This window comes from Numida meleagris, chromosome 1, assembly GCF_002078875.1.
Source record: "Numida meleagris isolate 19003 breed g44 Domestic line chromosome 1, NumMel1.0, whole genome shotgun sequence".
Classification (NCBI taxonomy): Eukaryota; Metazoa; Chordata; class Aves; order Galliformes; family Numididae; genus Numida; species Numida meleagris.
In genome coordinates this window covers 190,967,315-190,995,269 of record NC_034409.1, presented here as the reverse complement: position 1 = coordinate 190,995,269, position 27,955 = coordinate 190,967,315, and the positions used below count along the sequence as shown (strand labels likewise).

At 46.3% G+C, this 27,955-nt stretch overlaps 2 protein-coding genes across 4 annotated transcripts; one reads left to right on the top strand and one right to left on the bottom strand.

The window, feature by feature from the left end:
* Window positions 239-17,656, top strand: AQP11 (aquaporin 11). 3 transcript variants are annotated; one of them, XR_002434046.1, is made up of 5 exons: window positions 1,541-1,928; window positions 2,009-2,666; window positions 7,760-7,876; window positions 13,789-14,597; window positions 16,320-17,656. XR_002434046.1 is itself a non-coding variant. In XM_021383168.1 (4 exons), exons 2-4 carry the CDS (start codon window positions 2,072-2,074, stop codon window positions 13,857-13,859), a joined length of 783 nt encoding a protein of 260 aa, XP_021238843.1. In that variant the 5' UTR covers window positions 1,541-1,928; window positions 2,009-2,071; the 3' UTR covers window positions 13,860-14,887. The 3 variants fall into 3 exon arrangements, 2 of the variants coding, with proteins under 2 accessions (XP_021238851.1, XP_021238843.1); XM_021383168.1 differs by lacking the exon at window positions 16,320-17,656 and having other exon boundaries at window positions 13,789-14,887; XM_021383176.1 differs by lacking the exon at window positions 16,320-17,656 and having other exon boundaries at window positions 239-2,666; window positions 13,789-14,887.
* CLNS1A (chloride nucleotide-sensitive channel 1A) lies at window positions 17,463-27,258 on the bottom strand. Its single transcript, XM_021383189.1, has 7 exons — window positions 27,077-27,258; window positions 25,105-25,241; window positions 23,252-23,359; window positions 22,684-22,794; window positions 22,202-22,375; window positions 20,413-20,497; window positions 17,463-18,070 (listed from the first exon to the last, which is right to left on the bottom strand). Exons 1-6 carry the CDS (start codon window positions 27,193-27,195, stop codon window positions 20,430-20,432), a joined length of 717 nt encoding a protein of 238 aa, XP_021238864.1. The 5' UTR covers window positions 27,196-27,258; the 3' UTR covers window positions 17,463-18,070; window positions 20,413-20,429.

The following is a 27,955-nucleotide window of genomic DNA, read 5'->3' as shown; positions in this document are numbered from 1 at the left end:
AACAAAACCTTTTCCTTATATCCAGTCTAAATCTCCCCTCTCTTAGTTTGAAACCATTTCCCCTTGTCCACAGACCCTCCTGCAGAGTCTGTTTCTTGTTTCTTACAGCCCCCCTTTAGATACTGGAAGGCCGCTCTCAGGTCACCTCGCAGCCTTCTCTTCTCCAGGCTGCGCAGCTCCAGCTCTCTCAGCCTGTCCTCGTAGGAGAGGTGTTCCATCCCTTGGATCATTTTTGTGGCCCTCTTCTGGATGCGCTCTAACAGGTCTACGACTCCGCATTTGGACACAGTACTCCAGCTGGGGTCTCAGCAGTGCAGAGCAGAGGGGCAGGATCCCCTCCCTCACCCTGCTGGCCACGCTGCTTTTGCTGCAGTCCAGCATACGGTTGGCTGTCTGGGCTACGAGGGCACAGTGCTGGCTCATGTCCAGCTGCCATCCACCAGAACCCCCAGCTCCTTTCCAGCAGGGCTGTGCTCCATCCTTCCATCCCCCAGCTTGCACTGATAGTGGGGGCTGCTGCAACTCAGGTGCAGACCTTGCACTTGGATTTGTCAAACCTCATGAGGTTCTCCTGCACCCACAGCTCAGCCTGCCTGGGTCTCCCTGCATGGCATCCCATCCCCCAGGCACGTTGACTGCACCCCACAGCTTGGGGTCATCTGCAAGCTTGTTGTGGTCCATTTAAAGCACTTCTACTCTTTCCACATTGTGAAAAGGTCTTTGTAATTAAAAGCAAATGGCAGCTGACATTTGTCTGTTCGATTCCCTTCGGCTCCCAAGCGATCACACTAAAACCTTAAGAATACTTCTACTGTTAGGTGCAAGAGCTCAGAGAATGAAACTTCTGTGATTATTTTCTTCTCCTGTAAGGATGTAGGGACTAAATCCGAAGCTGAAACAACAAAGTAACTGAGGCATTATTCATGGAAGCTTAGCCAACACCCCCTGCTCAGAGCAGGAGCTGCCTTGATTATCCTCATGGGTCCCTTCCAACATGGGATATACCACGATTCTTCTCAGCTACAAGACACAAAAACACATCCTAAAGGAGGAAATCTCAGCTTCTCCAGGCCACCTGAGGTCCTTCGGGGCCTCCCTTATAAAAAGACCTTACCACCTTCTGCAGCATGAGGACAAAACCTATTTTTAGCGTTACTTCCACTGGAGAAGCCTGAGGATTGCCCCCGGCCTCCTCCTGGCACCTTGTTAGGGCTGTTCCTCTCCACAGGCAGCACGGAGCCAGCAGACCTCACCCACACCTGCATCCTTCCCCTCGGGGAAACACTTTGAAAAGCCTCCCCCGGGCTCAGCCCCCAACAACCTGCCAGCCTTCCCTCACACAAACACCTTCCCAGCGCCCCGTAGACGCCTGCTCGCTGCTTTATTCCCCTTTTACCGGGGGAGCTACGCCTGAAGTTGTGCAAGAGGGAGAGGCGGGCGGAGAGGCAGGCAGAGCTCCTGGGCTGCCACCGCTATCACCTCAGCGCCAGCGGGCGGGAAAGCGCCAAGCCTACAACCCCCCCCCCCCACGCCAAGCCACGGAGCCGATTTCGCGCATGCGCGGCGCCGCCGGGGGCCGCGGCCGCCCCGCTGAGGGGAGGGAGGGCGGCGGTGAGCGCTGGGGAGGGTGTTCCTTGCCCCGTTGCTCGGTGCGTGGTTATTCTGAGATTTCTACACGCTCCCAAACCGGCTGCGAGAGGAATCGGCTCGTCTCTTCTTCCCTCGCGGGTGGCTCGCTCTGAGGGGGTGTTCTCCCTTCCTCCTCGCCGCGGAGAGGGCACCCCTCTTCCCCCGCAGGCTGAGGGAGAGACGTTCCTGAGGGGAGAGGGGTCCTCCTTCCCCCGCCGCCGAGGGGACAGGGATCCCCGTGCCCGCTCCCCTGTCAGGCTGAGCCAAGCTGAGGGCAAAAACCTCGCAGCTGCAAGCAGGTGGGGAAAGAAGCCGCCTCCTACCTTGTGAGGCCAAATGTTGCTATTTTCCCTCCCTCTTTCTTCCTTTCTCCCCACAGGCTGTGGGGCTGGACCAGCGCGAACTCCTCTTTCGAGTCACTCACTGAGTGGGGACTGTGGCCATGGCTGCGGGCGGCATCTGGACGTCGCTGGGGCTGATGGTGGCCATCGTGGCGGCCGTGGGCCTGTGCCGGAGCTTGGCTCGCCGCCGCCTGCACGCCCACCCACGCCTTTGCTCATTCCTCCTGGAGCTGCTGAGCACCTTCCAGGTGTGCGCCTGCACCAACGAGCTCAGCCTGCTGGGCAACACGGAGCCCAGGCCGCACACCGCCCTCACCCTCACCTACGGCTTCACCGTCCTGCACGGCCTGACGCTGCCCGGCAGCACGTGCAACCCCTGCGGCACCCTGCAGCCCCTGTGGGGCGGCCGGACCTCGGTCAGGGCGGGGGGACTGAAGATCGGTGCGCAGTTCGTCGCTGCGGTGTTGGCCAGGGTCTTTATGCACTTGATCTGGAGGCTGGAGATGGCGGAATCCCATCTGGGGGCACTGACTCAGGGCTGCGGTGACCCCATGCAAACGACGGAGGTGCAGGCGTTCTGCATAGAGCTGCTGTTCTCTGTCGTTTTCCAGCTGACCATCCTGCAAGTGGAAAACATTAAGCCCAGCTACAGAGTCCACGCGGTTGCTCTCCTCATCACCATGCTGGTGTTTGCAGGTTAGTCCTTTTTTTTCGCTGCTATTGCCGTCAAGTGCTTTAAAGAAAATTTAAAAGTCACTGAATCAAAGGGGTTGAAGATCACCTAGTCCAACTCCCCTGTTAAAGCGGGAAATCGAGATGCAAAATTCACTTCTTTCAATTAGGAAAAAAAAGAAGCATCATAGAAATGGACTTTGGGGTGCTGATGGATGGCAGCTGGACGTGAGCCAGCACTGTGCCCTCACAACCCAGACAGCCAACCGTATCCTGGGCTGCAATCCAAAGCAGCGTGGCCACAGGGTGAGGGGGTGATCCTGTGCCTCTGCTCTGCACTGTGAGACCTCACCTGGAGTACTGCGTCCAGATGTGGAGTCCTCAGTACAGGAGAGATGTAGACCTGCTGGAGTGTGTCCAGAGGAGGGCCACAAAAATGATCCAAGGGATGGAACACCTCTCCTATGAGGACAGGCTGAGAGAGCTGGGGCTGTGCAGCCTGGAGAAGAGAAGGCTGCGAGGTGACCTGAGAGCGGCCTGTCAGTACCTAAAAGGGGGCTGTAAGAAAGAAGGGGACAGACTCTTTAACAGGGTCTGTGGTGGTAAAACAAGGGGAAATGGTTTCAGACTAAAAGAGGGGGAGATTTAGACTGGATATGAGGAAGAGGTTTTGTTACGGTAAGAGTAGTGAAGCACTGGCACAGGTTACCTGGAGAGGTGGTGGGTGTCCCGTTCTTGGGGACAGTCAGGGTCAGGCTGGACATGGCTCTGAGCTGTAGGTATCCCTTCTCATCATTGCAGGGGTGTTGGGCTAGATAGCCTTTACTGGTCCCTTCCAACCCAAACGATTCTGTGATTCTATGGAATGGTGCTACAGATGCCAGGTTCATCTGGAGTTTATACATAAAGTTAGTCTGGTTAGGTCCTATGGCATGTGTTAAGAATGAAATGAGTTGTGTATGCAAAACATCTAATCCACAAGCAAATAGGGCTCTGTGAAGCTCTTAACCCTTGTTAAAATGTCTCAGTGAAGGGTTGTTTTGTAACCTGACCTTAGACAGTCTGAGGATTCCATGTGTACCACATTGCTCAGATTTTGAAGCGGCATTGCAGGAGAGCACCAGTCTGCATCAGGGAAAGATGCTGAGCATGCAGGCCTGCAGAACAGAGGTTCTGCGTTAAAATAATGCATAATTCATATCAGTGCAGTGGTTAACTGTTAAGAAATGTTGGAAGCAGGAACGGTTATTTGTGGAATGTGTGCACAGTTCAAAGTACTTGTGAAACCACATGCAAAAAAAAAAAAAAAAGTTTGTTGCCTGCAGTATCATAGCACCTGCAAATCTCATGTCCCTGCAGTGCCCTCTGTGTCCCTGTCCTTACTGTCACCTCCCAGAGCTGGGATCGTCCCTTGCACTGGGGTCAGGGGAAGGAACCGCTGCGCAGTCAGGGAGCTTCTTTATGTTCTTCCCAGTGAGATGCCAGAATTGTGTCACTGGTCACTTGGGACTGTGTTACAGGGAGATTCTGGGAAGGAGAGGCTGAGGTGGTCCCCCTCCTGCTGATAAGCTCCCTTCAAGTACTGGAGGGCTACAGTCAAGTCTCCGTGGAGCCTTCTCTTCTGCAAGCTGAAGCTCCTCAGCTCCCTCAGTCTTTCTTCACAGGACAGGTGCTCCAACTCTTTGTGCATCCTCACAGCCCTCCTCTGGTCCTGCTCCAGCAGCCCCACATCCCTCTTGTACTGGCCTCCCAGGCCCGGGCGCAGTGCTGCAGATGGGGCCTCATGAGGGCAAAGCAGAGGGGGACAGTTCCCTCCCTGCCCACTGCCAGCCCTCTGTTGATGCAGCCCAGGGCACTGTTGGCTGTCAGGCTGCAAACACACGGTGCTGGCTTATGTCCATCCAGCAGGACTCCCAAGTCACCTAGGAAATGAGCAGTCTATGAGAGGAGACCACTGCCTTATCTTTTCATATCTGCAGTGTTAGTGGCTTCTTGGCCCAAGGGTTGAACTAATACAGTAGAATAAAAAGCACAGTTGAATTTTTCAGATGTATTCATGGGGAAAAAAAAAAAGCCTTACTCATTATGCTTAGCTGAAATTAGCTAATATCTGAAAGATTAAAACCCCGTGGAGAATTTCATTAATTAGCAACTTGAACTACTTTCTAAAATTAAATTCTGAATGTAGAAGCAAAGTGTAACTGCGTGTTAGCACACTAAGAATATTCCTGAAATGGTAAGTGAAAGTGTAGCCAAGGATTGTGCTACCTCTTCTTCAGGCATAGAAAGCTGCATTCCTGATTCTTAACATTCCTTTGCTGCTGAGCAAATATTCTTCTAAAACCATACGTGCCACACAGCTTTCTCTTAGCTAGCTCATACAAAGAATTCATGCCCAGTGTTGTGGGCCAGGCTGGCTTCCTCTCTTTTTCTTGCAGGAGAAGGCTGATTACCCAGCGCGGTCCATCTGCAGAGATTTATTTCTAGGAAGTACCAGATCTGCTGTGCCCTGCATATTTTCCTTCCCGCTATTTTTAAATCTACACTGAAGGCTACTGTAAAAAAAAAAAAAAAAAAAAAAATTCTTACTTGTTCGCTGCTCCAGCCTTCCTAGGGTTTGCGCTCTTTGCTATGTGCTCAGGTTCAGCAGGGAAGTGACCAGTGGCATCCTCCCCCTGCAGCCATCCTGAGTGCTGTGCTCTCCTGAATTGTGGATTGAAGCCTCTTGAAGCAGTGGAGGGCATAAACCCCAGTGTTCCTACCACTGGGGTATTACAGGCAGTGTGGGAGCCCGCTCTTGTGTCTTTCTACGATAGTGAGAGGCTTGCACTGTGACAGATCTTTTCAGTGGCAGGTTAGGCAGGTACATGTAGGGCTCCTTACAGGTTCTCAGACCGTTCTTCCTGCCTCCTTCCCTCTGCCCACCTTCATACGCAGAGATTCCCCAGGGCATACCTCACTCTCCTGCACTTTTGAGGGCCGCTGACTGCACACCAAGCAGCAGCAGCAGCAGCAATAGCAAAGCACCTGGGAGACATCCACAGCCTGCATGGTACACTCGCTGTCATTGTGCATCTCTGCGTGGCCCCAGCCACCATCTGTCCACCTCTCCTGTTGCCCACATGATGCACTAAGTGGGCCACGCATCATTACAGCTCACAGGTGCTGTTTTTTCCCTTTTCCAGATTAGAAGTAGCATACCATTTCTATATACTTCTGTGCCAAATACGGGGCTTTGTGCTTTCCATGGACAACTGTTGCCAGCATGGGATGATACATTCACACCAGCTCAATTCCTGGGCTCTGCTAAGGGAATATTTCCCCAGTTGGAGGAGCAGTGCTTTGAGTGAATGAGCATCTTGTAAATGAGGCCTGCAGCAGGCCAGCCTCTGGTACCCACGCTTTGAAGACAGATGCTTAACATAGCTGGGCTGGATCATTCTTAGGAAATTTCTGCATCTCTCCAGCAACTGATCATAAAGAACTGGAGTGCTTCTTTAAGAGGAATGGATCTTTCTTGCTCACCCAGCACCAAAGGGCTCAGCAACCAGCTCCTCATTTAGGCAAACTGGTCCCAACACCATTTTTCCTGCAAAAAAACATCAGTTAGTTTAGAATATTGTATGAACGATGTCTCTTCAAGACTTCAGCTGGAAAAACGCAGTGGTTTAGCTGGGAACTCAGAAAGGTGCATTCAACTTAGAAAAAAACCTCCACGCTCATGGTTTCTTTTTACACTGATTGTGCCCTGAGGACTTGTACTTACTGCAGTCAGGCATGGATCAGAAACGTTACAAAATGCATCTCGTACATATTGTATCACGTTTCCATGCATGATTTACCTTCTACTGTGTGTCTAAAAGCTGGATGGATGACTGCTGTCTAAAACGGGACTGTAAGAAGGAATATCTCTTACTGTCTATCAGCTTTGGTTTGGATGAAGTGTTGAAGTATAGCCATACTTCTATGGCTTATACACATCTGAACTGATACACATGAAGGGCTCCAAAACATGGAAATGTCTTTTTTTTTTCACAAGGGACTGAGTTAAATTGGTGGAAATAAGTGTTTGCATGTTGCTGGGTACACGTGAAAGTTACTTAGGCATATCATGCAACTTAATCCAACATCAGATTCTGTAGTAATGTAGTAAGTATTTTGAAAATTACCAACTCTTCCTTTAAACTTCTACTTTCTCAGTTAAAAGTATTTGGATTTTTTTTTTTTTTTACATTTTGTCTTGCACTGACTTAGTTTTTATCATAGTGCAAATCAGAAAAAACAAACCCTCTGATGCTGCAAATAGGAGGGTTTTTTTTTTTACTAAATAGGAGAAAGAAGATGATGCCTTTGAATATTAAGGAGTGACTCAGAAGCTAAGGATGCAGGCCATATATATGTTGGCAAAGGACACCTGGGTATTTACTTGGAGAAAATATTTCATTAGTGGAAGACAAAAATCCCCCTTTTGAGTTCTTCTCTTAATTTACAGGCAATATTACAATGAAGTCAGAATGGCCTGAAATTGCTGAGGTCCTTCTGCATCTCACGTACCGACCGAGGTTCAAGCAACACGTGTATCTTTAATTCTAGATTTCTTCCTAAAACCTTTCTGAACTGTAATAACAGCCAAAGAAATACTGGGGAGTGCACAGAGAGAGAAGTACAGAAGAGAATGACAAAGATCTTAGCAGAACTTTCCCGACAAATGAGGATTACAGCGACACAGTGTTTGCACAGAGAGCAATGTCAAAGCTCGTGCTGGTTAATTTGGCCTAGGAAAATCAAGAATAAGCTTTAAGAAATAAAATAGATACAATTATGTACTGCTGTGTAGGATGAGATTGATAGATGTGGGGCAGTTAGTAAGTAGAGCTGAGGCAACTTCATTTACAGGGGAAGTCAGAGGGAAGGAAAGATGCTTTGCTTCTTGAATGAGTGAAACATACATACAGTAAAAAACTGTGCAGAACAGCTCATCTGCTCAAACAGTTTCTGCTAATACATTTTATTGCAGGGTATGCATTTCTTGTAGTATTGTGCACACGTGTTTCAATAGTTCATTTAGAATAAATATTAAGAAAGATTGATTTCATGTTGTTCTTGTTTTGTTTCAGGTGGAAATCTTACAGGAGCAATATTTAACCCAGCGCTGGCTTTTTCATTACATCCAGATTGTTTCTATGACAAATTTTTTACTTATTCACTAGTATATTGGATAGCACCATGCTTAGGTAAGTTCTTAATGCTTTATGTATTTAAGAAAGTGTTACTTAGTACACGATTCAAAAATCAAGACATAGATATTCTTTATCTGATAGTCTAGCCTTTTGTTTTAAATAACATCCAGAAGATACTCAATTGTAACTTGTGCAGAAGTCATTCAGAGTAACGGTTTCCTTTTCCAAGTGTAAGTGATGTCTTTTAAATCATAGAATCACAGAATGGCTTGGGTTGGAAGGGACCTCAGGGATCATCAAGCTTCAAGGCAGGGCTGCCAACCTCCACGTCTAATACTAGACCAGGCTGCCCAGGGCCCCATCCAACCTGGCCTTGAACACCTCCAGGGACGGGGCATCCACAGCCTCTCTGGGCAGCCCTGTTCCAGCACCTCATGTTTCTCTTGGTAAAGAACTTCCCTCTGATATCCAACCTAAATCTTCCCTCCTTCAACTTAAAACCATTTCCTCTTGTCCTGCCATTATCTACCCTTGTAAAGAGTTGACTCCCCTCCTGTTTGTAGGCTCCCTTTAGGTACTGGCAGGCTGCAATGAGGTCACCCCGCAGCCTTCTCTTCTCCAGGCTGAACAAGCCCAGCTCCCTCAGCCTGTCTTCACAGGGGAAGTGCTCCAGCCCTCTGATCATCTTTGTGGCCTCCTCTGGACCCTCTCCAACACCTCCCTGTCTTTCTTGTATTTGGGGCCCCAGATCTGGACGCAGTACTCCAGATGGGGCCTCACGAGGGCAGAGCAGAGAGGGACAATCACCTCCCTGTCCCTGCTGGCTGCCCCTCTTCTAATGTAGCCCAGGTTACCATTTGCTTTCCGAGCTGCAAGAACACACTGCTGGCTCTTAAACATTTTTAATGCTTTATGTAGAGCACCTGTAGCAGTCTGTTGTGTGAATCATGCATTTAATTCTGAGGCTTAAACACTAGTTTTATTGTCAAACTAATATTTCCAGCTTTGGTCAGTTTCTTTTAAGAAACAATCATGTTAGGATATAATTGTTTAGTTTACAAAGTCGCATTCAAAGTCTAAGTACTTTTGGGATACTTTGAGCAGTGTAATGTGGCAAACGACACCCCAGCAAAATTCTAAATGGAAAACAGTTGGGGTTAACTAGTGAGTTATGAACCAACAACTGCTTACTCTGGAATGTGATCCTTTCAGAGCTGCTTGTTGTTGTTGGGGATTTTATGCCTTGGTATTAAAATCCAGCCTGAAGCACGCTGCATGTTGTCACACTGACCAAAGGCCCACTTGCAGATTCTAGCAGAATATTTAAAGGAGAAGAGGCTACCTGAAAGTAATTCTTAGCCTGATAAAGCTTAAGAGAGCCAAATTGTTTAGCGTTCAGTTTCTGTGTTACTTTGTATACAAGAAAATGAGGATGATTAAAAAAGTGATAAATTGTATTAGGGCAATATGCTATCTCAATTATTATTATGGAATGTCAAATCTTTTTCATCTCCATCGTGTCAAAGCTTTACTTTTCCCATTTTATGTTTGTCCCTGTTAGAAACAATCTGTTCTTAGTTTAAGAATAAGGAATACCCATGAGTAACTGGAGTTTTTCTAACTTAAATTCCAATTCATCTGATGCAGAAGAAAATGCTTCATGCTCTTGTTTACAGTTTCTCCCTCCAAGTCTTGAGCTTAGGGAGTGTATAAAGAGGCAGTCAGCTAATCCCAAGTCCTTTCATGGCTGTTAATCCTATTAGAAGGGGCAACTGTGCTACTGAAAACAAGGTGAGTAGTAAAACATCTCCAAAGGCTCCAGTTGTAACAAATAACTTTTCTTCCTTCTTTGTGCATGTTATTTTAAGGTGACTTTCAGTCAAAAATGGAGAAAGAATCTTTTAATTAAGTCTTAACAAAACTGCATTTTAGTTAAGCTTTAAGTTTTTAAAATTACATCTCCAACCAGGATAAGTGCATAACAGAGTAAGCTTGATAACAGCTGTTCTAGTTAATATAGCTAATGAAATGTCCTAGGCAAAGCTGATGAACACCACCTGGTTCCTAGCAGAAGATTCATGAACAGCAGCTTATCAGCAGCAACATACAGAGAACGCATGCAGAAAATGTCACATGCTGTCTCTAGTTTAGCAGGGGAAGGAACTCCACACCAAGTAGCTGTAAGGATGTGAATCCTGGGGACAAAGCACTTGTTGTGCAGTGTCACTACTGCAGTAGAACAGTTTGTTACGGATGTGAGGCCTGTGGATCACCTGAAGGGCACAGTAGTCTATCAGCAATATGAATATCTCATTATTAAACATGGATATTCATGGATACTCATGGATACATAGATTTTGTTTTACAAACCAAGAATGTTAAGGTGCCTGAGGTGGAAGTATAGAGGTCTACTTCAAAACTGAATTGATTAATGCACGAGTGCAAATCTACAACTCTAGCATGAAATGTTAGATGGGAGGCATTTGACCTAACTTGAAATGACATTTTACTGGCACTTATTGAAAATAAGAAAATAATATCAATAATTCTTCCAGAACTGGACCGAATGATGAGGTGTCTAGGAAAGTACCTGTTATGACAAGAAAATTCTTGTGAAAAGAATCTCTGATACAAATTGTAAAAGAAGATGATGAGGGAAGGGATATTTTAAATGTAGCTGTAAAGACTGCTTTCAGAACCCACATGTCTGTAGAAACAGTCCCAGATTTCCTAGACACCCACGGGGTCATTGTCATATGCTCATCTGATATTTTCCCAATATCAGCATCTTAGATGGTTAAATTATTTTGTTGTTGTTTAGGAGATTCCGTTAGGAGGCTGTTAGGGGTTTTTGTGATGTGCTGTAATAACTACCACGTGCAGAAACACAGTAGTATGCCATGAAACTTGCAACTGCCTGTGCAAAGTGTCATACAATCTCATTTATGGGCATAGCAAATACCATGATGACCAGGAGAGAGAGAGACCATTCTGTATATAATGGATACCCAGAGCTAGCAACAAGCCAGCTCTGAACTGCCCTTTTAAAACAGTTTTCATAGAAAGTACACTTAGAACAAGAGGAAGATTATCATCTTCACAAGAGGAGGAGGAAATGGAAGTTTTCTGGTAGGATAAGCAAATCAACTGGTCATAGAGTCTTTTGTGAATACAATCTTGGAACTATGAGTTAAGAACTCATTTTTCAAAGCGTTTTTTCACACAAGTTTCAGTGAAGGTGATTCATCAGTAGCATTAAAGCAGCTAACAATTGCAGTGAATATAGATGTCAGCAAATATTTACAGCTTAGAATAAGGTACCGTGAACATAAAAGTTCTGGTGGAACAAAGACAGCTGCTGTCTCACTGCCAATGGAATTCATGCCAGTTGTCCAGGAGTGATTGCACCATTAGTGATGATTGTGACTGAGCTAATGCTTCTCTTTCAATACCAGGGAGATGGCAGGAATAGTTGGTGACAAGATATTGGACATGAGAGCAATGAAATAGGGCTCTTTCCTGGACAGATGCCAGCTTACCCTGCTAAATTTCTAACACTGTAAGAGAAATGGTCAGTGATCCTCCTTTTAGATCAGTTTTACCAGAAAGATTACTGCTGTTCTTTAAAAGTAAACAATTTTTTCACCATCAGGTTAGAAAATCAGTATCTCAAAAGTCACTCTGGAGTAGATGTAAAGGGAGGAGGTAAGCAAGGGTACAGGTAAAACTTTCACCTTTCTGCTCATAGAAGAGGATATATGAGTTTCTGTCAGGTTCAGGACACTTAAACATGCAGTTTAAGGGAGGAAACAAGAATTTCAAGTCCATTTGCAGTGACATGTTGAGCACCTCAGGGACTTTGAAGATTTAGTGGGGTAGTACGCACAACTAGAACACTTTTCATTGTGTTCAAGAAACGTTTAGATGTTGCGCTAAGGGACATGGTTTAGTGGGGAAATATTGGTGTTGGGTGGATAGTTGGACTGGATGATCTTGGAGGTCTCTTCCAACCTTGGTGTTTCTATGATTCATGGGCAGGGAAAGGAAAGAGGGAGCTGTGCTCTATGCTAACGAGTTCCTTGACCTTGGGGAAAGAGCTCCAGTGTAAGACCAGCGATGTGCCTGTCTGAGAGCTGCTCGATCTAGACTGGAGGGGAAGTAATATTGGGATATTTTGGAGGAGGACTGTTGCAGACCATCTATGACAGAGGTAGCAAAGGAGGCTTTCAGCAAACAACTAGAAAAAGTCTCCTCCCTGATTCCTGTACTCCCAGGGGTTTTCAGCTATGGGGGCATCACCTGAGAGAGCAAAACTCATGCATTTCAGTGACTGCAATCCACGAAGCGCCTAGAAGACTCATTTGAAGTCTTAATTGAAAAACAAATGGGCCAGTGAGTGATTTTGCTCACAAATTGGGAAGAACTGGTGGTGAGCGTGGCCATGTAGGCTGAAGTCCTTTACAAGAGTTCAGGGTTCAGAGGAAGACTGGAAAGGTAAACAGCAGAGTGGTTTGGACTTCAGAACAAAATTGTGCTTAGTTAGGGAATTGCTAGGTAGAATTCCCTGGGAAGCTGCCACAATGGGAGAAGTGTTCCACGAAGAGCTGCTTTTTTTCCAAAAAGCTCACTGAGCGCTTAGTAACATTCAGATGTGCAGGAACAACCCATCACACAGCCTGCAAATTTTGACAGAAAGCCTTTCCCTGGTGACAAGAAGCCTCCCCATGAGCGAAGGAGAACAGATAAGGCGTAGAAACAGGGACAGGCAGCAAAAGAAGCGTACACAAGCTTTGCACTGGCACTTTGAAACAGAATCAGGAAGGTCAAAGCTCAACTGAAATATGACTTCGTTGGAACTAAGAGTCAGCACAGATTTATCAAGGGCACAGTTGTTTATTCTATCTGCAAGTAAGGCAAATTACATGATTTGGAGAAGTGGGATATTACGATCTCCCTCTACTCACCACTAGACCATGGTCTGAGCTGAAATCCCGCAGTTCAAAAGGGATCCTGAGGAAGACTACCAAAATAGCAAAGGGCCTGGAGTACCGAGAGGATGCTGAGGGAACTGGACTTAGTGCGACAAAGATGAAGTGAAGAGCTGATTAATAGCAGCCAGCAGTTGTTTGAAGAGTCGTCATGAAGGTAACAGATTAACTCAGTTCTGGCAGGCAGTTGTGGCTTGGGAGGTTCAGGTAAGACTTGAAGAAAGCCTTCAGAAGTGCGCAGCAACATCAAAACAACCTTGGAAAAAGACCCGATACAGCCTAGACAACAGCCCTGTACTTACTGGGAGATTACCAGACAGACTACTTCCAGTAAGCATTTCTAAGAAAAATAAAAGCTGTGGGTGAGAAATACTCTTAACTGGAATCATAATCTTTTCTGAATCAGAACACGTAGAATTTTTCAAGAGAAACAGAAAGCAGTCAATCTACTTTTCTGTATGTAGGTGCCTTTCTGATGAAGAACTTAGAATCTCTAACTTCTACCAGCTTTCAGCTTCAGAATAAACCCCAAGTTGTGACCTTAAAAAACAGCCAACCAACCAACCCGCACTGTCCTGTAGCCATGTGTAGTGCCCAAAGACTCAGCCTTAACCTGCCTGCTGAGATTTGGTCATTTGTATACCCTTACTGATCTGGAAATGGGAAGCGCACACTTTTGGTTTCACTTGGTCAAACTTTGGCTTATTACGCCAAGAAACACTGCACTATCAGCTCATACAGATCACATGGCTGATTGAAGCTTTCTTTGTAAACAAGTTTGTGTTTGCAGAAACTGTTGACTGCCTTCAGCCCTTACAGACGAGAATTCCATTCTGCAGCAACCCTTATTATATGTTGGATGCTCAGACACTTCAACGTAATGCTTATTTTCAACATCAGTTGAAAACAACTGTGAAGAACTGTGTCCTTCTCAAAATACATTTTAATAAATGCTGGTTTTGTATTTTGTCTTCTCAGGTACCATACTTGTGGCATTTGTATGGAAATCCTTTCTCGGACACCAGAAGACACTAAAATCTGAATTATAGTAGGACTACATGAAAAAAAAGACTTTCAAACAAGTTAACTTGCAGCCACCTACAAATGAAATGAAGCTTTCAGAAAAAGCGCTGTCATCAACTTCCGCACCTCTTTTCAATTGTATCTTCAGATTTCATGTATTGAAATTTCACTTACAGCTTTGTATTCAAAAGTTTTCTTTGTAACACTAGATCAGATGTGGAGAGTATCTGCCAGCATTTTCTTAGAATCGCAGAATCATAGAATGGCCTGGGTTGAAAAGGACCTCAAAGATCATTGAGTTTCAACGCCTCTGCTGAGTGCAGGGTTGCCAACCACCAGACCAGGCTGCCCAGAGCCACGTCCAGCCTGGCCTTGAATGCCTCCAGTTATTTTCAGTTAAGCCATACGAATGTGAAACGTGAAAGACTGTTAGAACATTGAAACTTTGTCACTAGCCATAAGTGCCATTTGCTGACCTGAATTACAATGGCATATAAAACTTAAGTTTAGATAAATACCAGACCTTTCAGGGTTTGATTTTATTGGATTTCCTCCTGTAGACGGCAGCTGCAAAAACAAAACTGAAGATTTCCCTCGATAGTGACCTCAGCAATCTCTCACTTGCCATATACGTACCTCTGAGAGGAAAAAAGGCTGATTTGTTTTCTGCTCCCTAGAAGAATCTACACAGCTCTGTTCTAGAGGTGACCTACAGCAAAAGTACAAACCTGTAGGAGCAGCAGTGGTTTAATAGTAAAGTGCAGGTAAGTAACCCTTCTCTTCCTTTCAGGAAGGTTCTGCCCCACCCTGTCTCACTGCAGTCTATTGAATGTTTCCCTTGATTGGGAAGAGCAATAATAAAGCAGCAAGTTCTGTAGACACCCAGCTAAAAGCTCATTTCAAGGAAAAAATACTTTATCCCAGATTGTCTGTCTTTTGCACACAATGAAACCGATACAATGTGTAGGGATGGATCACAGGGAATTTGATGCATCCTTGATGTTATGCAACCCTGACCAGATGTTTTTCTCGAAATAAATGCATTTGCAATGTAGTAAGACAATAAATAAGAGCTAAAACCAGGAAAGCAACCTACCAAACTGGCCCAAACATATCCTTTATGGTTGAAGAGCACCAGTAATACCAGCCTTCAAGCTCCGTTCCAGCGTGGGGCTTCTTGTGGATGTTGAATTTTTGTAAGCAACGCATCAAAACACACATTGCAAATTCAGGACCAAGAAGTTTTGAGAGGCAAGTTGGTCAACAAGCTTTACAAAGATTCCAGTACTAAGCCCCTGTAATCTCTTCTGTTTGTTGTAGGGTTTTTTTTTTTCAGGCGTTGAATATGGTGAACAAAGGGGAGCAGAAGGAATCAGAGGAGGTTTTTGCACTACAGCTGTGAACCAAGTCTTGAGCAGCTAATGTTGTCAGCTCTCTTTTCTGTAAGAGTTTCAGAAGTAGTTTCATTTCATACTTTACTACTAGTAGGCTTACTAAAGGAAACTTCTCTTGGCAAGAAGCCTTACGGTAAGCACCCCACCCCAGGGCGAGCCTGCTAAGACTTGATCCTTCAGCCATTCATTTACAACAGCCATGACTGGCTGCTAGAACAGAACAAAGAACAAAGCCAATTCACACAACCTTTGAAAAACATGTACTGTTTCTAAAGCAGACATGTTGGTAGGCTCCTACCTATCACTTTCTTGCTTTACTGTTTATTTTCTTCCCTTCGACCTACTTCGAGATGATCCACACTTCACATGTTTTGTTGTTTTCTCTGCCCTGGGCTTGCCTTTACTGTTGTACTTGAGCCCAGTTTCTAACTTCATTTCTTAAGGAAATGAGCCTTACATCATCAATTCATCTCTACGTCTCCTTTGAGCCCATAAGGCCCATAGGACAAAGGTCTCAGAAATAAACCTCAAAGAGTATAAAGATAAGCGAGCAGGAGAAAGAGAAAGCAGCGATACAAACTTAGAGGAAGCCAAGCTCTGTGGGTTTGGAGGCCCTACTTCCACATCATCTTTGAAGGACTGCACTCAAAGTCCGTGAAGCCAAGATGACAGATCTGTATGTCTGTATTATTTTGGCATAGCATACAGTTTAAAAGAAATTAAATTTCATATAAATCTGGACAATTAACAAGTAGTTGCTCTGTTCATAGCCACTAGATTATTTTAAGTCACATATGTAAGTCATGTATATCTACACTTCTGTATATGAAGGTGCTAGTAAGGCAGTATGATTAAGAGAACCCAGGCAAGGCCTACATGCTACCTTACGTTACCTTTTTACTTCAACCACAACTAAATTTCAGAGCTAAGCTGATGTTGGTCTCGGTCTCAGTCAATGATTTTTCTTCTCTGAAACTCATTCACACAGCTGCTTGGCCTCATTGCTGTAGTGCACTTAGCTCATCTCTGGGAGGCTCAGCAAAGAACAAAACATTAAGTGTGAACTGCACAGAACTCTCATTTCCCTTTCAGGTCAGAGTAAAACAGTAGGACGTGGCAGACGTCATTTCTGCTGCTTCTGTCAATCCCATGCCCTGCTGTAACCCAACGTACAGAGGACAGATTGCGTGTCATGGTGCTGATGACTTCAAAGCTCTGCCAGTCCACGCTGGCTCTACAGGATCGTGATCGTTTACTTTACCCTCAGCCAACATTTCTTATTTGGACTCTGCAGTCTGTAGTGCTGACCTGCTCGCTGCCAAGAGTTCAAGGTATTCCTTCAGTGCTGCAACACACTACAAAGTATTGAACTCTACAGAATGTTTTTTTCCTCCACATTAACAGCAGGAGTAACTGCAGAAGGAGGAAAGCCTGACTGTTTATAAACAGAAACGTGCCAACATCCACGTTTTACCAGTCCACACACAGGCTGTGCAATATAGGAATGTAAGAATATCTGTGATTCCAAGTATTAGCATACAATTTTTTAGCATGTTTACTGTGCTCTGAATTTCAAAGCTGACTATAGGGTTCTGTGAAGAATGTCTTGTTGCATAACGTGCTAAATACTTCAGTCAGTCGGCAGTGTCACAAGTTCACTTTTCAATCATCACTAATTTGACTGACATTTCTAGCAAATATTTGACGGTGGTTGTCATTTTCACGTACCTTGAAACCAAACCCAACGTGCCAGGCAGGACAGGACCACTCAGTGACACTCCCAAGAGTGCAGGACGGGGAAGGAAAACTCTTCACATACCAACTTCATTATATTAAAAGAAAATTTTCAAGTCAGCCAGCTTCAAATCAAAGTGGATAACAGTTAGTATCAAACTTCCATTTGAATATCAAGGAAAATTAAAAAATAAAATAAAATTTGCTGCCGTTGCCTCATTGCAAAAACATCATCAAGCAGAGAGAAGTGAAACAGCAGAAGGAGAATGAAGCTCTTAGCAGTTTGAGTTCCTAAATTTGGGATGTGTCACAGGCAACTGTCTGACAGGGGCACTTTGCAGATGTTTGGCCCCTATATTCTCACACATGGGTAAATACTGGAAATAGCTTCACTGATTTTTTGAAATTATTATTTTAGAGAATGTTAACAAGTCAATGGATGCTGACTGCAGAGTTGCCAGAAGCTTGCTGAAGTAAAGGACTGAGAACGGCAACGCGCAGTTGACTGTGAGATACAAAAATCTTAGTTTATTTAACAACATTGTTAACATTTAATACAAAGACCAAACAGTTCTCATTTGAAGGACTCAAGAGATTTCATTCCATCTCTTCTGCTACCCAAACTTTGCTCCCAGAGAATTCAGAGGGACAGCAGCAAACCAATAAAACCAGTTACTCGAGGGGCATTACCTTTAGTGCTGCTTTGAATTCATGGCTGACCTTATTTCCTTGCGGTTGCGCATGGTGACATTTCATTCTATTCCATTTACTCAATGAACAAAGGTACAAAAATACGGAAAATTCTGGGACAAACTACAATTCTGTTCTACTTACACTCTTCTTTCTGAAGTCCCAGAATTCCTACAAAGGCTTCTTTGAAATGACCCCTATTTAGCCCCATTCAAGCGTTAGATGGGAGAGAATTCATTTGTTTTGCTTTGATTTTTTTTTTTTTAAATAACTCCATGGTGGTCACAAATGTCAAATCCTTTTTAAACATATATAAAAGCGTTTATAGACCTCGATGTCTGAGCTTAGGTCATTAAAGATTAACTGCCAACAGTCACTGCGACGCCTTCGGCTTATTCTGGAAGTGCCACAAGAAGAATCTGAAAGACACAAGACACCAAGTTTACATAATTGGCATTAAAGTAAGAGATCAGTAATCTTTACAGAGCAGCAGCAATGCATCGGTCACAGCCACAGAGGACAGCACTTTATGTCAAGTGCATTAATTTTCTGAAGGGTTAAGCATCATCTTTGCCTTTGACAGCAGATCTAAACTCAGGGCAGCGAGCACGTGGGGTCAGCTGCTGTGTGCCTGGGCTTGGGAAGACAGCACACACAGACACCACCTGGCTCAGAACAGCGGCCTCGTGATGCCGCACACAAAACACCACTTGTTACAGGAACACTGCCCGTGTCCCGCATCAGCAAGTCCTCCAGGAGCTGCTGCAGCCAACTGCCACATCTCATTTGGGTAACGAGCAGCGACGTGCACCAGGAGCGTCCCAGAAGGGCGCTGCTCTCTAAAGGATCACCAGCAGGATGTTCTTGCCAATTGGTTCTGCAGCTCAGGAAGCCAAAAGGACAGAGCTGCTCCACAGATTACTGCGAGTAACAGCAGACTCTCTTTGCCCATGTTTTCAGGATGTAGAACCGAGCAGCCTTCATGCTCAGGCTTGTCAAGACAATGAGCACAGGCCTAGAGCTGTTCCTACGTCACACCTTCTGTTAGCTCTTGCTGCAGTACAGCTTACAGTTCTGAGCTTCCTTAAATTACATCGACACAGTGAGGCAGGTGGTTGCTTTTAAAAAGGTCATCAGCTCCTGAGCTGCTCCCTCAGCGTAACACCTGACACAGCATGTGCAGATCCCCTGATCCACCCTGATGGGGATCAGCTCCATCCTGAGGTCAGCAGCAGCTCAGCAGCAAGCAAAGAACTCCCTGCCCATCCACCTCTGGCAGCACTGATCTCCTTGCAGCCAGCCACCACCCAGGTGAGCAGGGAGAATCCTGCTGCCCACAACTACTTGTGACAGTGCGTTACGTGCTTTGCTAGATCCACACCACTTCTGCCTACATTGTCAGGTTCCTTGGAGATCTGCTCCCAGCCAGAATCCTGCTTAACTCTAAACCAGCACAAGCACGCAGATCCGAATTTTTTTTTTAACAGATGGGTCTTTTTATTTTTAGCTTGAGAAACCATGGGCAGAAATCATCCTGGAGACAGCCATCGGAGCCAAGCTTTCCACTCAGTATCTAAGAGTCACAACATCCACAGCTGAAGAGTTTCCTTAATTTTGTAACATGTACTTTATCGAATAAGGTAACGGCTCAGAGGTAGGGCAACCAGAACCTAGACTTACTTGGAAGAGCTCCTACACCAAAGAATAAATACTAAATGAGGACCAATGGCAGGGGCTGAGCTAAGCAAGACACTTAGAGAGTCTCAGAGACTTTCAGAACTACACAAGGAGGAGGGGAGCAGATGCACAGAGTCTCTCCACAACAGCCCTTTTCGGGGACTGCAGCCTCCTCCTCAGTGCCACTATAATCTCTAACTACTGCTGACCCATTTTCACTTATTTTTTTTTCAGCTTTCTTCCTATTTGTGCCCTTTCCTCCTCTGCCCCTCTTCCCCCTCCAGCTTTTGGCTGTCTGCCCCACAAGTTCTTTCTCTGGCATTTCAGAGGTGGGACAATGCAGCACCATTAACCATGCACTAGCAGGCAGTGGTGAAGCAGGGGAGGGATCCCAGCCCCACTGGGCCTTGCAGCTCCTCAGATAAGCTGCTCTTCCTCTCCCACCCAGCACTAGCCAGGAAACAGACCCGCTCTGTAAGGCCACAAGAGGAGTGAAGTGGTACAAATGCTGGTAGGCAAGAGGGCACACTGACACCGTCACCTAAGTAGGGTGCTGAATCTCCATAGTGCACTTTGGACAACAGTCCCATCCAGGGTGCTGGGTAGCTTTACCAGGAACAGTTCCTGCTCCACTTACAGTGAAAGAAGTGATGGACTTGGGGTGCTATGGAGCATTCGGGCCCCTTGAAAGCCCTGGGAAACTTTGTACACTAAAGGTGAAATGATGGATACTCAGGACAGTAACTTCCCAGCACTGCCTCCAAAATTCATTTATCAGCATCCAAAAACATTCAAGATGAGACAAATCTTGACCTACTAAAGAGCTGACCCATCTTCCCGACAAGCATGCCCACACAAGGTGATGGTTTATACAGGCAGTTTTGGACACCTAAGTGACAGATCACTGAGCATCCTCCCATACCTGCAACAACTACAGCTACCTTTTCCTTCTCTAAGTCACCATCATTCTGATATCACAAGGGATTTTCTGCATGAGATCTGTAATCACTTGCATTACACAAATTAGAAATGGAAGGCTCTGCAGGACTGAAAAGCTTTGCTGTCAGAAGACAGAAGAACTTACAGCAGCATACGTCCTCCTCAGTGATCAACTTCTGCATCTTCAAACTGCCCTGCAACTGCTGGTGCAATGTCCACCTCCATCCCATCTGGAAAAACAACACAGAACAGCCAATGCTACACAACACCGCAGACTGGACAGCGGCTGTTATCACACAGAAGAGAGCGAGTGCCCTCTGCTGACAAGAGATGATGAGAGCAGAAAACGTCTTGGTTGAGCTTCTGGAAGTGGTCCAAGGAGACTCTGATGTGCTCACAAGTCCATGGCTTTGCTTCAGGTGTTATCAGTAGGTTCCTTAAAGATGTCACATCTCATTCTATCCTATGAAAGGACTTAAACTTCAGATTTTAAATATTTTTTTTAATTAAACTTCCATGTTACGAATACTATTCCTTATAATAGCTTCAGTTAGGCTCAAGCAGAAAGAGGCCAGATTCCATTCTGAAACTGCTCTCAGCAACCAGCACGTCAAAAAAAAAGGCACAACTGCCCTATGTTACAGGCAGCAATTCTGAAACTGAGCAGCCCCGGGGATACTAATGAGCACAGAAAACCCAGAAGCAGTACCACAGCAAATAGGATCAGGACAGCTAATCAAACTGATCCAGAAGGCTCTAAGATAAATGACATAATTACTGCTGTTCACTTCTTTTTGATTTTCATGCGCTATTTTTTAATTTTCAGTGCACTATTATCACTGTGTCAACTGAAAGCAGGGTACGGGGAGGGCAGTGCTGACTTAAGTGATGGAAAATAGTTGTGTGCGTTTCAATACGTTCGCTCTGAACAGTGAGGAACACACAGCTATGCCTTCCAGTTTGATAAAGAAATTTGAGAACAGGTTTTAAGACTGCCAAAACATTCATCAATTTATGTTTGCGACACCATTTTCAGTTGATATAAATACGCTACCTGCAAATTTTCAAATGGAACGTATCGAGTTGCAATCAGATAATCAACTCATGTCTCTTTACCAGACTTTCCTAAGACCTCCCTTACCAAAGTAAAATATCCTTCGCTTCACAACCACGCCTCGTTCATGCCGTGGCTTTTTGGCAGTACTGCACACTTGTGAACAACTGCCAAGGACAAAGTACAGAAAGAGCAAAATTCCATCAAAAATCTCTGATGAACACCGTGAGAGCTCACTGAGAATTGCAACCACTGTGATCAAACAAAACTGAGGCACTAGTTTCACAAAAACAAGACTAGTGGCATATGTGACCTTATTTTTTTGTTACCTCTTTAATATTTTAAGGAAAACATTATCTAAGTAACAAAACGCTTCCATTTTTATTAATGATATTGCATATTTTATGAGGGCTGCTCTGAAAGGAATGCCTCCTATTTTATTCTGCTGGCCCACAGTGTCAGAGGTGGGTACAGTGGTTGGTGGTACAGCAGTAGAGGTTGAACCTTCCCATCAACATTCCATTACATTTTGCTGCAGTACAACAGACGGCAGCAGAGGGGCAGCGTGACAGAGTGGTGTGTGACATGGAAGCAAAGGTGTCACTGAATTCCTCCAAGCAGAAGAAATGGCACCAACTGACATTCTTTAACACAGCAACCCTCTCTCCCCTCAATCCATAACGGGCAACATGCTGCATGGAGGACCACTGCCATTTTTATAACCCTTGGTTGTGAACAACAATAAAACCACTGCTGATAGATTCAGCGTGGTTTGCCATCACCCACAGCACAGTAATTGCTCAGTCCTTGTGAGTATGGGCACCAGACTGGAGAACCACTGCTCTCATGTATTCTTTAGTAAGAGAAAAGAGCGTCTTACCTTCAAACTCCCTTATGGAGTCTTCTGTTCTCACCCCGGCCATGTTGTACTGACTGCTGACAGACTGGGCCAACATGCCCTCTAACCTCTCCAGAGTGGCCTGACCTTCTGCCGTTAGATGCGACAGTCCTTCCTCGTACGTGTAAAAGGTCGGGATGTCACCTTGTTCCAGCTCTGTAGAACAAGGGTTCGTTTATCAGACCTACATTTAGGAGTCTGGCTCAATAGGACAACTGAGTCTTGTGCTAGGATGCTCACTGCAAACAGCTTATGAGAACCAGAACAACATTTGTTGCTGGCCGCAGCTTGATTAGAGATTTTCTGTGATTTCCGTGTTTTATACTGTGCCTGTTGCATAAGCAATGCTTAGGCAAGATGAATGATACACAAGGAACAACTTACGAGAAAACATTCTCCTAATAGATACCACAGAATTTGTTCCAGGTATCCAAGGTATTTGGAAAGAAACAGCTCTTACGAACCACGGGCCTCGACATCATACTCGTCCCCTTCGTAGTCATTGTCTGAATCCTCATCTTCTGGGTCTGGGTGCAGAGCTTGGCATTCACACATTGCTGAAAACATGGCTTCCACTGCACAAACAAAACAGAACCATCTCAGCAAGTGGCCCAAAAGAAAGATGCCAACAGTTAGCTCCCACTGCTTTCAGTTGGCTGCCATGAAGCACAAGTGCTCGGTAGGGCCGGCACCTCTCAGCTGGGGAGCAAGGAACCTGCAGCTCCACCCAGCAGCTGGCAGCACAGCTGGACTTCAGGAATCACACCTGCAGAATCAGGCTCCCATCTCCCAGCAACTTCAGCTAAGACGCCATTAGAAGCAGCTTCTTACACTGCATTTTAATAGTTGCTCTGCTTGCACGAGTTGAAAATCAGAAGTCTATTCTGACATTAGGGCCTGGCACGCTTCAAGGTTATGAAGCTTACACAGCTGGTGACTTACAAGCAGCTCTCCAGGTCTGTACAGACACGACCTGATTCTAAAGGACTGTGTCATTCACACAGGGTGCAGCACACCTCCCCCTTCACTTACAGGCTGATTTGTCGCTAGGTACGAATCTGAATTCCGCAATTGGCTCGACATCGTCATCGCTGTCTTCCTCCTCCCCTTCAGCCATGGGAGCCTCTTTCGTCTCCTCCTCTTTAGATTTAAGAGAGAAACGTTCATTTTGAACATTTAGAACCACAAGCAAATCAGAAACTTGGACACAACCTGCGACAAACAAACCCGCTCCCATCCACGCTGCAGACACACAAGGCCCCCTCACAGCACCTTGGAAAAACTTGCAATGCACAGAAGAACACTTTTCAATTTGAGGGGCCAAGTTTTCTACAGCGTTCACGTGATGTTCTCATGTACTTCAGGACAACTGTTGCTTCTTGTTAAAGCAGGCATGCTCAAAACCACAATCCTTATCACTTACCTGCACAGTGGCTGAGATACATACACAATCATTAACTTTTTTAAATCTTAGATATTAGGGATCCCTGTTAGCAAATCAGCAAGGTTTCCACCAAGCAGAAAGTCTCCTCACAGCCAAAGTCACCTGCAAGTAAAACCTTGCTTCCTGACTTCTGTGCATCGCACGCTCGAATAACTGAGCAACAACGTGGAGTTCTACTTTCTGTATAAACAAAATCCATGCAGAATACGGCTTACAGCTCGTCCCTTTGTGGGTCTGGATGTTGAACTGACAGCTTCAGAACTGCACGGTTACTTTCTACAGAAAGAGGGGAATACAGTGAGGCTGTTCCACAAAGACTGGCTTTTATTACATGCAGAACTGGCAACACGAAGAACATGAAGAAGCCAAGAAGCTGCCAGCCTGCTACCCCAAATAATGGTGTCCAAGGAAGCCACCCCATCACTTTGGAAGTGACCTCCACAGGCTCAGCTTGCTGCTGCTCCTACGTCCAGCAATTTATTTTCAACCAAGTCAACCCCTGCCTGCCTTTTTCTAAAGGAGGCTGAGGACACGGCAAAAATACACACAGTGCACAACAGAAACATCCGAGGAAGAACAAGACGTACCCTGCCCAACTGAAAAATCAAGACTCCTGCAGCCAATGAAACAGGGACATTTCCTTTTAACACTGCTCAGCAGTTGAAAACCACAGGCCAGGGACAGACTTGAGAACTAAACACTCAGACTTACCCTAACTGGGGATCTACCGTGGCCAGAATTCTTTTATGTCACTCTATTGAGGTTTTATTGACTGGAGCTATCACAGGAAAGGTATCATGTTTTCAAGCACTACTGTAACAATTAGAAGCTGGAAATGTCACCTTTCTTCAGACCTGCTCGAGACCTACCTCTCACTGCCCTTCAAATGATACAGCAGAGTTTATGAGACTTAAAAACATTAAAGAGTCTGGCGGAACTGGGAACGCTATAAAGATCTATTAAGCTCAATATCATTAACTACTGTCTTTTGTTTGTTTTAATTAAATAAAACAAAAGCAAGCTGTGTGAGAAAGTAAAAGGAAAGCTTCCAGGCTAATGGGAAACAGCAGGAGCTCAGGAAGCCTGGGCAGAGGGTAGCAACGTTAGCATAAATTCAATGAAGCAAAAATGATACGCAAGCATGGGAATCACAGGGAGGCTGCAGCTGAACAGAACAGTTTGGAAGAGCTTTAACAGAGCAGAGAACCTGCTTCAGTGGCTCTGGCTGAACCCATTCACGTACTGCGATACTGAAGAATACACACCAACCATAAACAAGGGTAAAACTTCAATTCTACAATTATTACCCTCCGGGGAGATGAAAAGGAAAAATCTATTACTTGAATTAAGTGTTTTAAGTTTTAAAAGCCAAAACGTATTCCCTTCTTGAGGAAGGGATTGCACCGGTGGGGAGGAAGCCCACGTAGCAGGTGGGGCTCACCTTCAAACCTGGCGTTCACCATGACATACAGGTGCTCCCAGGGGTACGCGTTCAGGTCCCTGGAGACAGCGTGTAAGCTTATGGTGGGATAATCCAAGGAGAAGCCAACTCCAGAGTTTTCCAGCCATGACAGGCGGCTGAAAAAGGGGTAAAAAAAAAAAAAAGAGGAAAAAAAAAAAGAGAAGTTAGACATTAATAGAGGAATAAAGTACCCAATTCACACCTGTAGGAAAGCAAATCAAACCCAGAAAGTGAGTAATTCTGGGCAAGGCTTCACTCTCAGCTAACCTGTGGTGCTGGAACTGCCTTAGCATGACCTTGCTGCAGCATGACTTCAAGCTGTAGGGAAAAGCCATCTTTTCTCATGGAAGGTGAATGTGAGCATTTTAAGCACAGTCTTCCATTGGGATGGAAGACTGAATTTCTCTCCCTGCCTCTTCATTTCCTACTCTCTGTAGATATCTATCACCCCGAAGATGACTACAGAGATTCCAGAGCATCATTTACTGCTTTAACTACCAAACGTTCTCCAATCTTCCTCGTCAAACACTCAGGGAGCGCTGGGACACGCTCTCAGACATCAGGTTTGGATTTTGGGTGGTGCTGCATGGAGCCAGGGGTCGGGCTCAGTGATCCCTGTGGGTCCCTTCCAACTCCCCACATTCTGTGATTCTATGGGAGTGAACAGAAATACCAAGCAGCAGAAATTAAGGACAATACCAATGAAAAGGTCATGGGCTGCTCCTCATGAAAACCTCTGAGAGTGGTGTCCCAGTGCTCCTTGAGCTCTGGCAGCTCGGGGCTGTGCCCACTGCCCTGGGCAGCCTGTTCCATGCCCACCACCCTCTGGGGCAGAGCCTTTCCCTAACACCCACCCAACCCTCCCTGATGCAGCTCTGTGCCACTCCCTCTGATTTCATCAATCGCAGATACCCCAAACTATCTGGGTTTGATTTATCAGCTTCTTGAAAGATGCTGACATTTCTGACATCTACTGAAATCAAGTTACAAAGCAACTCAGCATCACACACCCATCAAGAGCAGGTGCTGCACAAACACAAGCCGCTGTATCTGCAACCAAGCAACTTCACAAAACAGTCACTGAAATTCTGGACAGATTCCTCCCCAGCAGGGATAAAACAGCAACAAGCTGTTTTATCATGACAACTTACATGACAACTTATTCGCCTGTGCGTGTTCCAGACCATGATTTTGTTCTAACAGCACTTGCTTACTGCAGAAATACATTAAATTTAGACTACTTTTCAATGACTAAAGAAAATTACATTGTCTTAATGAACAAGCTGGCTTCTTGAACATCTAAAGAAGTTATAAAGGGAATCAAAGAACAGCTTGGGTTGGAAGGGACCTTAAAGCTCACCCAGCTCCAACCCCTGCCCTGGGCTGGTTGCCCCCCACCAGCTCAGGCTGCCCAGAGCCCCATCCAGCCTGGCCTTGGGCACCTCCAGGGATGGGGCACACACAGCTCTCTGGGCAGCAGTGCCAGGGCCTCGCTGCCCTCTGAGTGAAAAGTTTCTTCCTAACATCTGCCCTAAATCTCCCCTCTCTTACTTGAAAACCGTTAACTGAAGCGCTTAGAAAGTAGCTCAGGTAACATCTTCTGGAACACGCTAACCAATGTTTAGTAGTATACAACACCCACAAAATCACGGTAACACACGGTAACCGGCCCTTGGTTTGTTCGGCCCTGAGCAGAGCGGGCCGAGCGAGGCCCCACGGCGGCTGCAGCTCCTCACCACGCGCGGAGGGGCAGCGCTGAGCTCCGCTCTCTGGTGACAGCGACAGGGCCCGAGGGCACGGCACGGAGCTGCGCCAGGGAAGGGTCGGGGGGTGCGAGGCAAAGGCTCTGCCCCAGAGGGCTGCCCCCACGCCTGCACCCCGCTCCCCTCAGCGCACTCCCCGCGGCCTACCGCGGTCCCCACAGTCCTCATCCCCCAGCGGCCCCGCGCACCTCTCGGCAATGTAGAGCGTGCCGGCGCCCAGGCTGCGCCCCGCCAGCACCGCTTCCGTGTCGGGCTGCCGGTGGCGGACACCATCGGCCGGCGGCGGGAACCGCTTGAGAAAACTCATGGCGCAACCACCACCTCCACCTCCTCCCTCCGCCGCCGGAAGCAGCGGCCGCCGGAAGCGGAAGTGCCGGCGCTGTCGGACCGCTCTAGCCGAGGCTCTATGGTGCGGGAGGACCGTGCATCGGCGCCGCCATCTCGTGGCCGCTCGCGCTCTGCCAGCGGCTGAGGGCGGGAAGGGGAGGTGCGGCCGCGGGGCTCGGGCGTGGGCTCCGGAGGGCGGAGATTGAGGCGGGCGGTTCGTTCTCCATCGAGGAACTTACCGCGGGCTTTGGGGAGGAGGAGCATTTCTCCAGAAGAAAATGTGTGAAGAAGCCAGGGGAGATAAGAACGGAGTTGGTTGTGTCTGAGCGCTCTGCCGCTCCTACCCATTTAGGATTAATGACCTTGACAGAAATCGAAGCAACCTCCATAATGAAGTGATATTTAAACACTGGGAGAACTGAGGTGGTAAGAGATGAGGAAGCTGAAGCTTCTCAGTCATCTTCAGGCGTGTCATGCCGGGGCAGTACAGAAGTGCTCAGCGGGAACCAAAATGGCACAGTTTGTCCCTGGGCACAGAGCAGGCCGCAGCGGCTGGAGGGGGGAGGTGCAGGGTGTGAAACACCCGCTCTGCAGCCACGCTTGGGGGTTGGGAACTGCTCACGCATCCCTTGTTCCCAGACACGACAGTCCACATCTGCCGTGGAGATCTGCAGCGCTTCTGTAGGCGGCTGGAAACGGGCACAGCTCCTTCCGATGGTTTTACGTTCATCTTCCTGAAT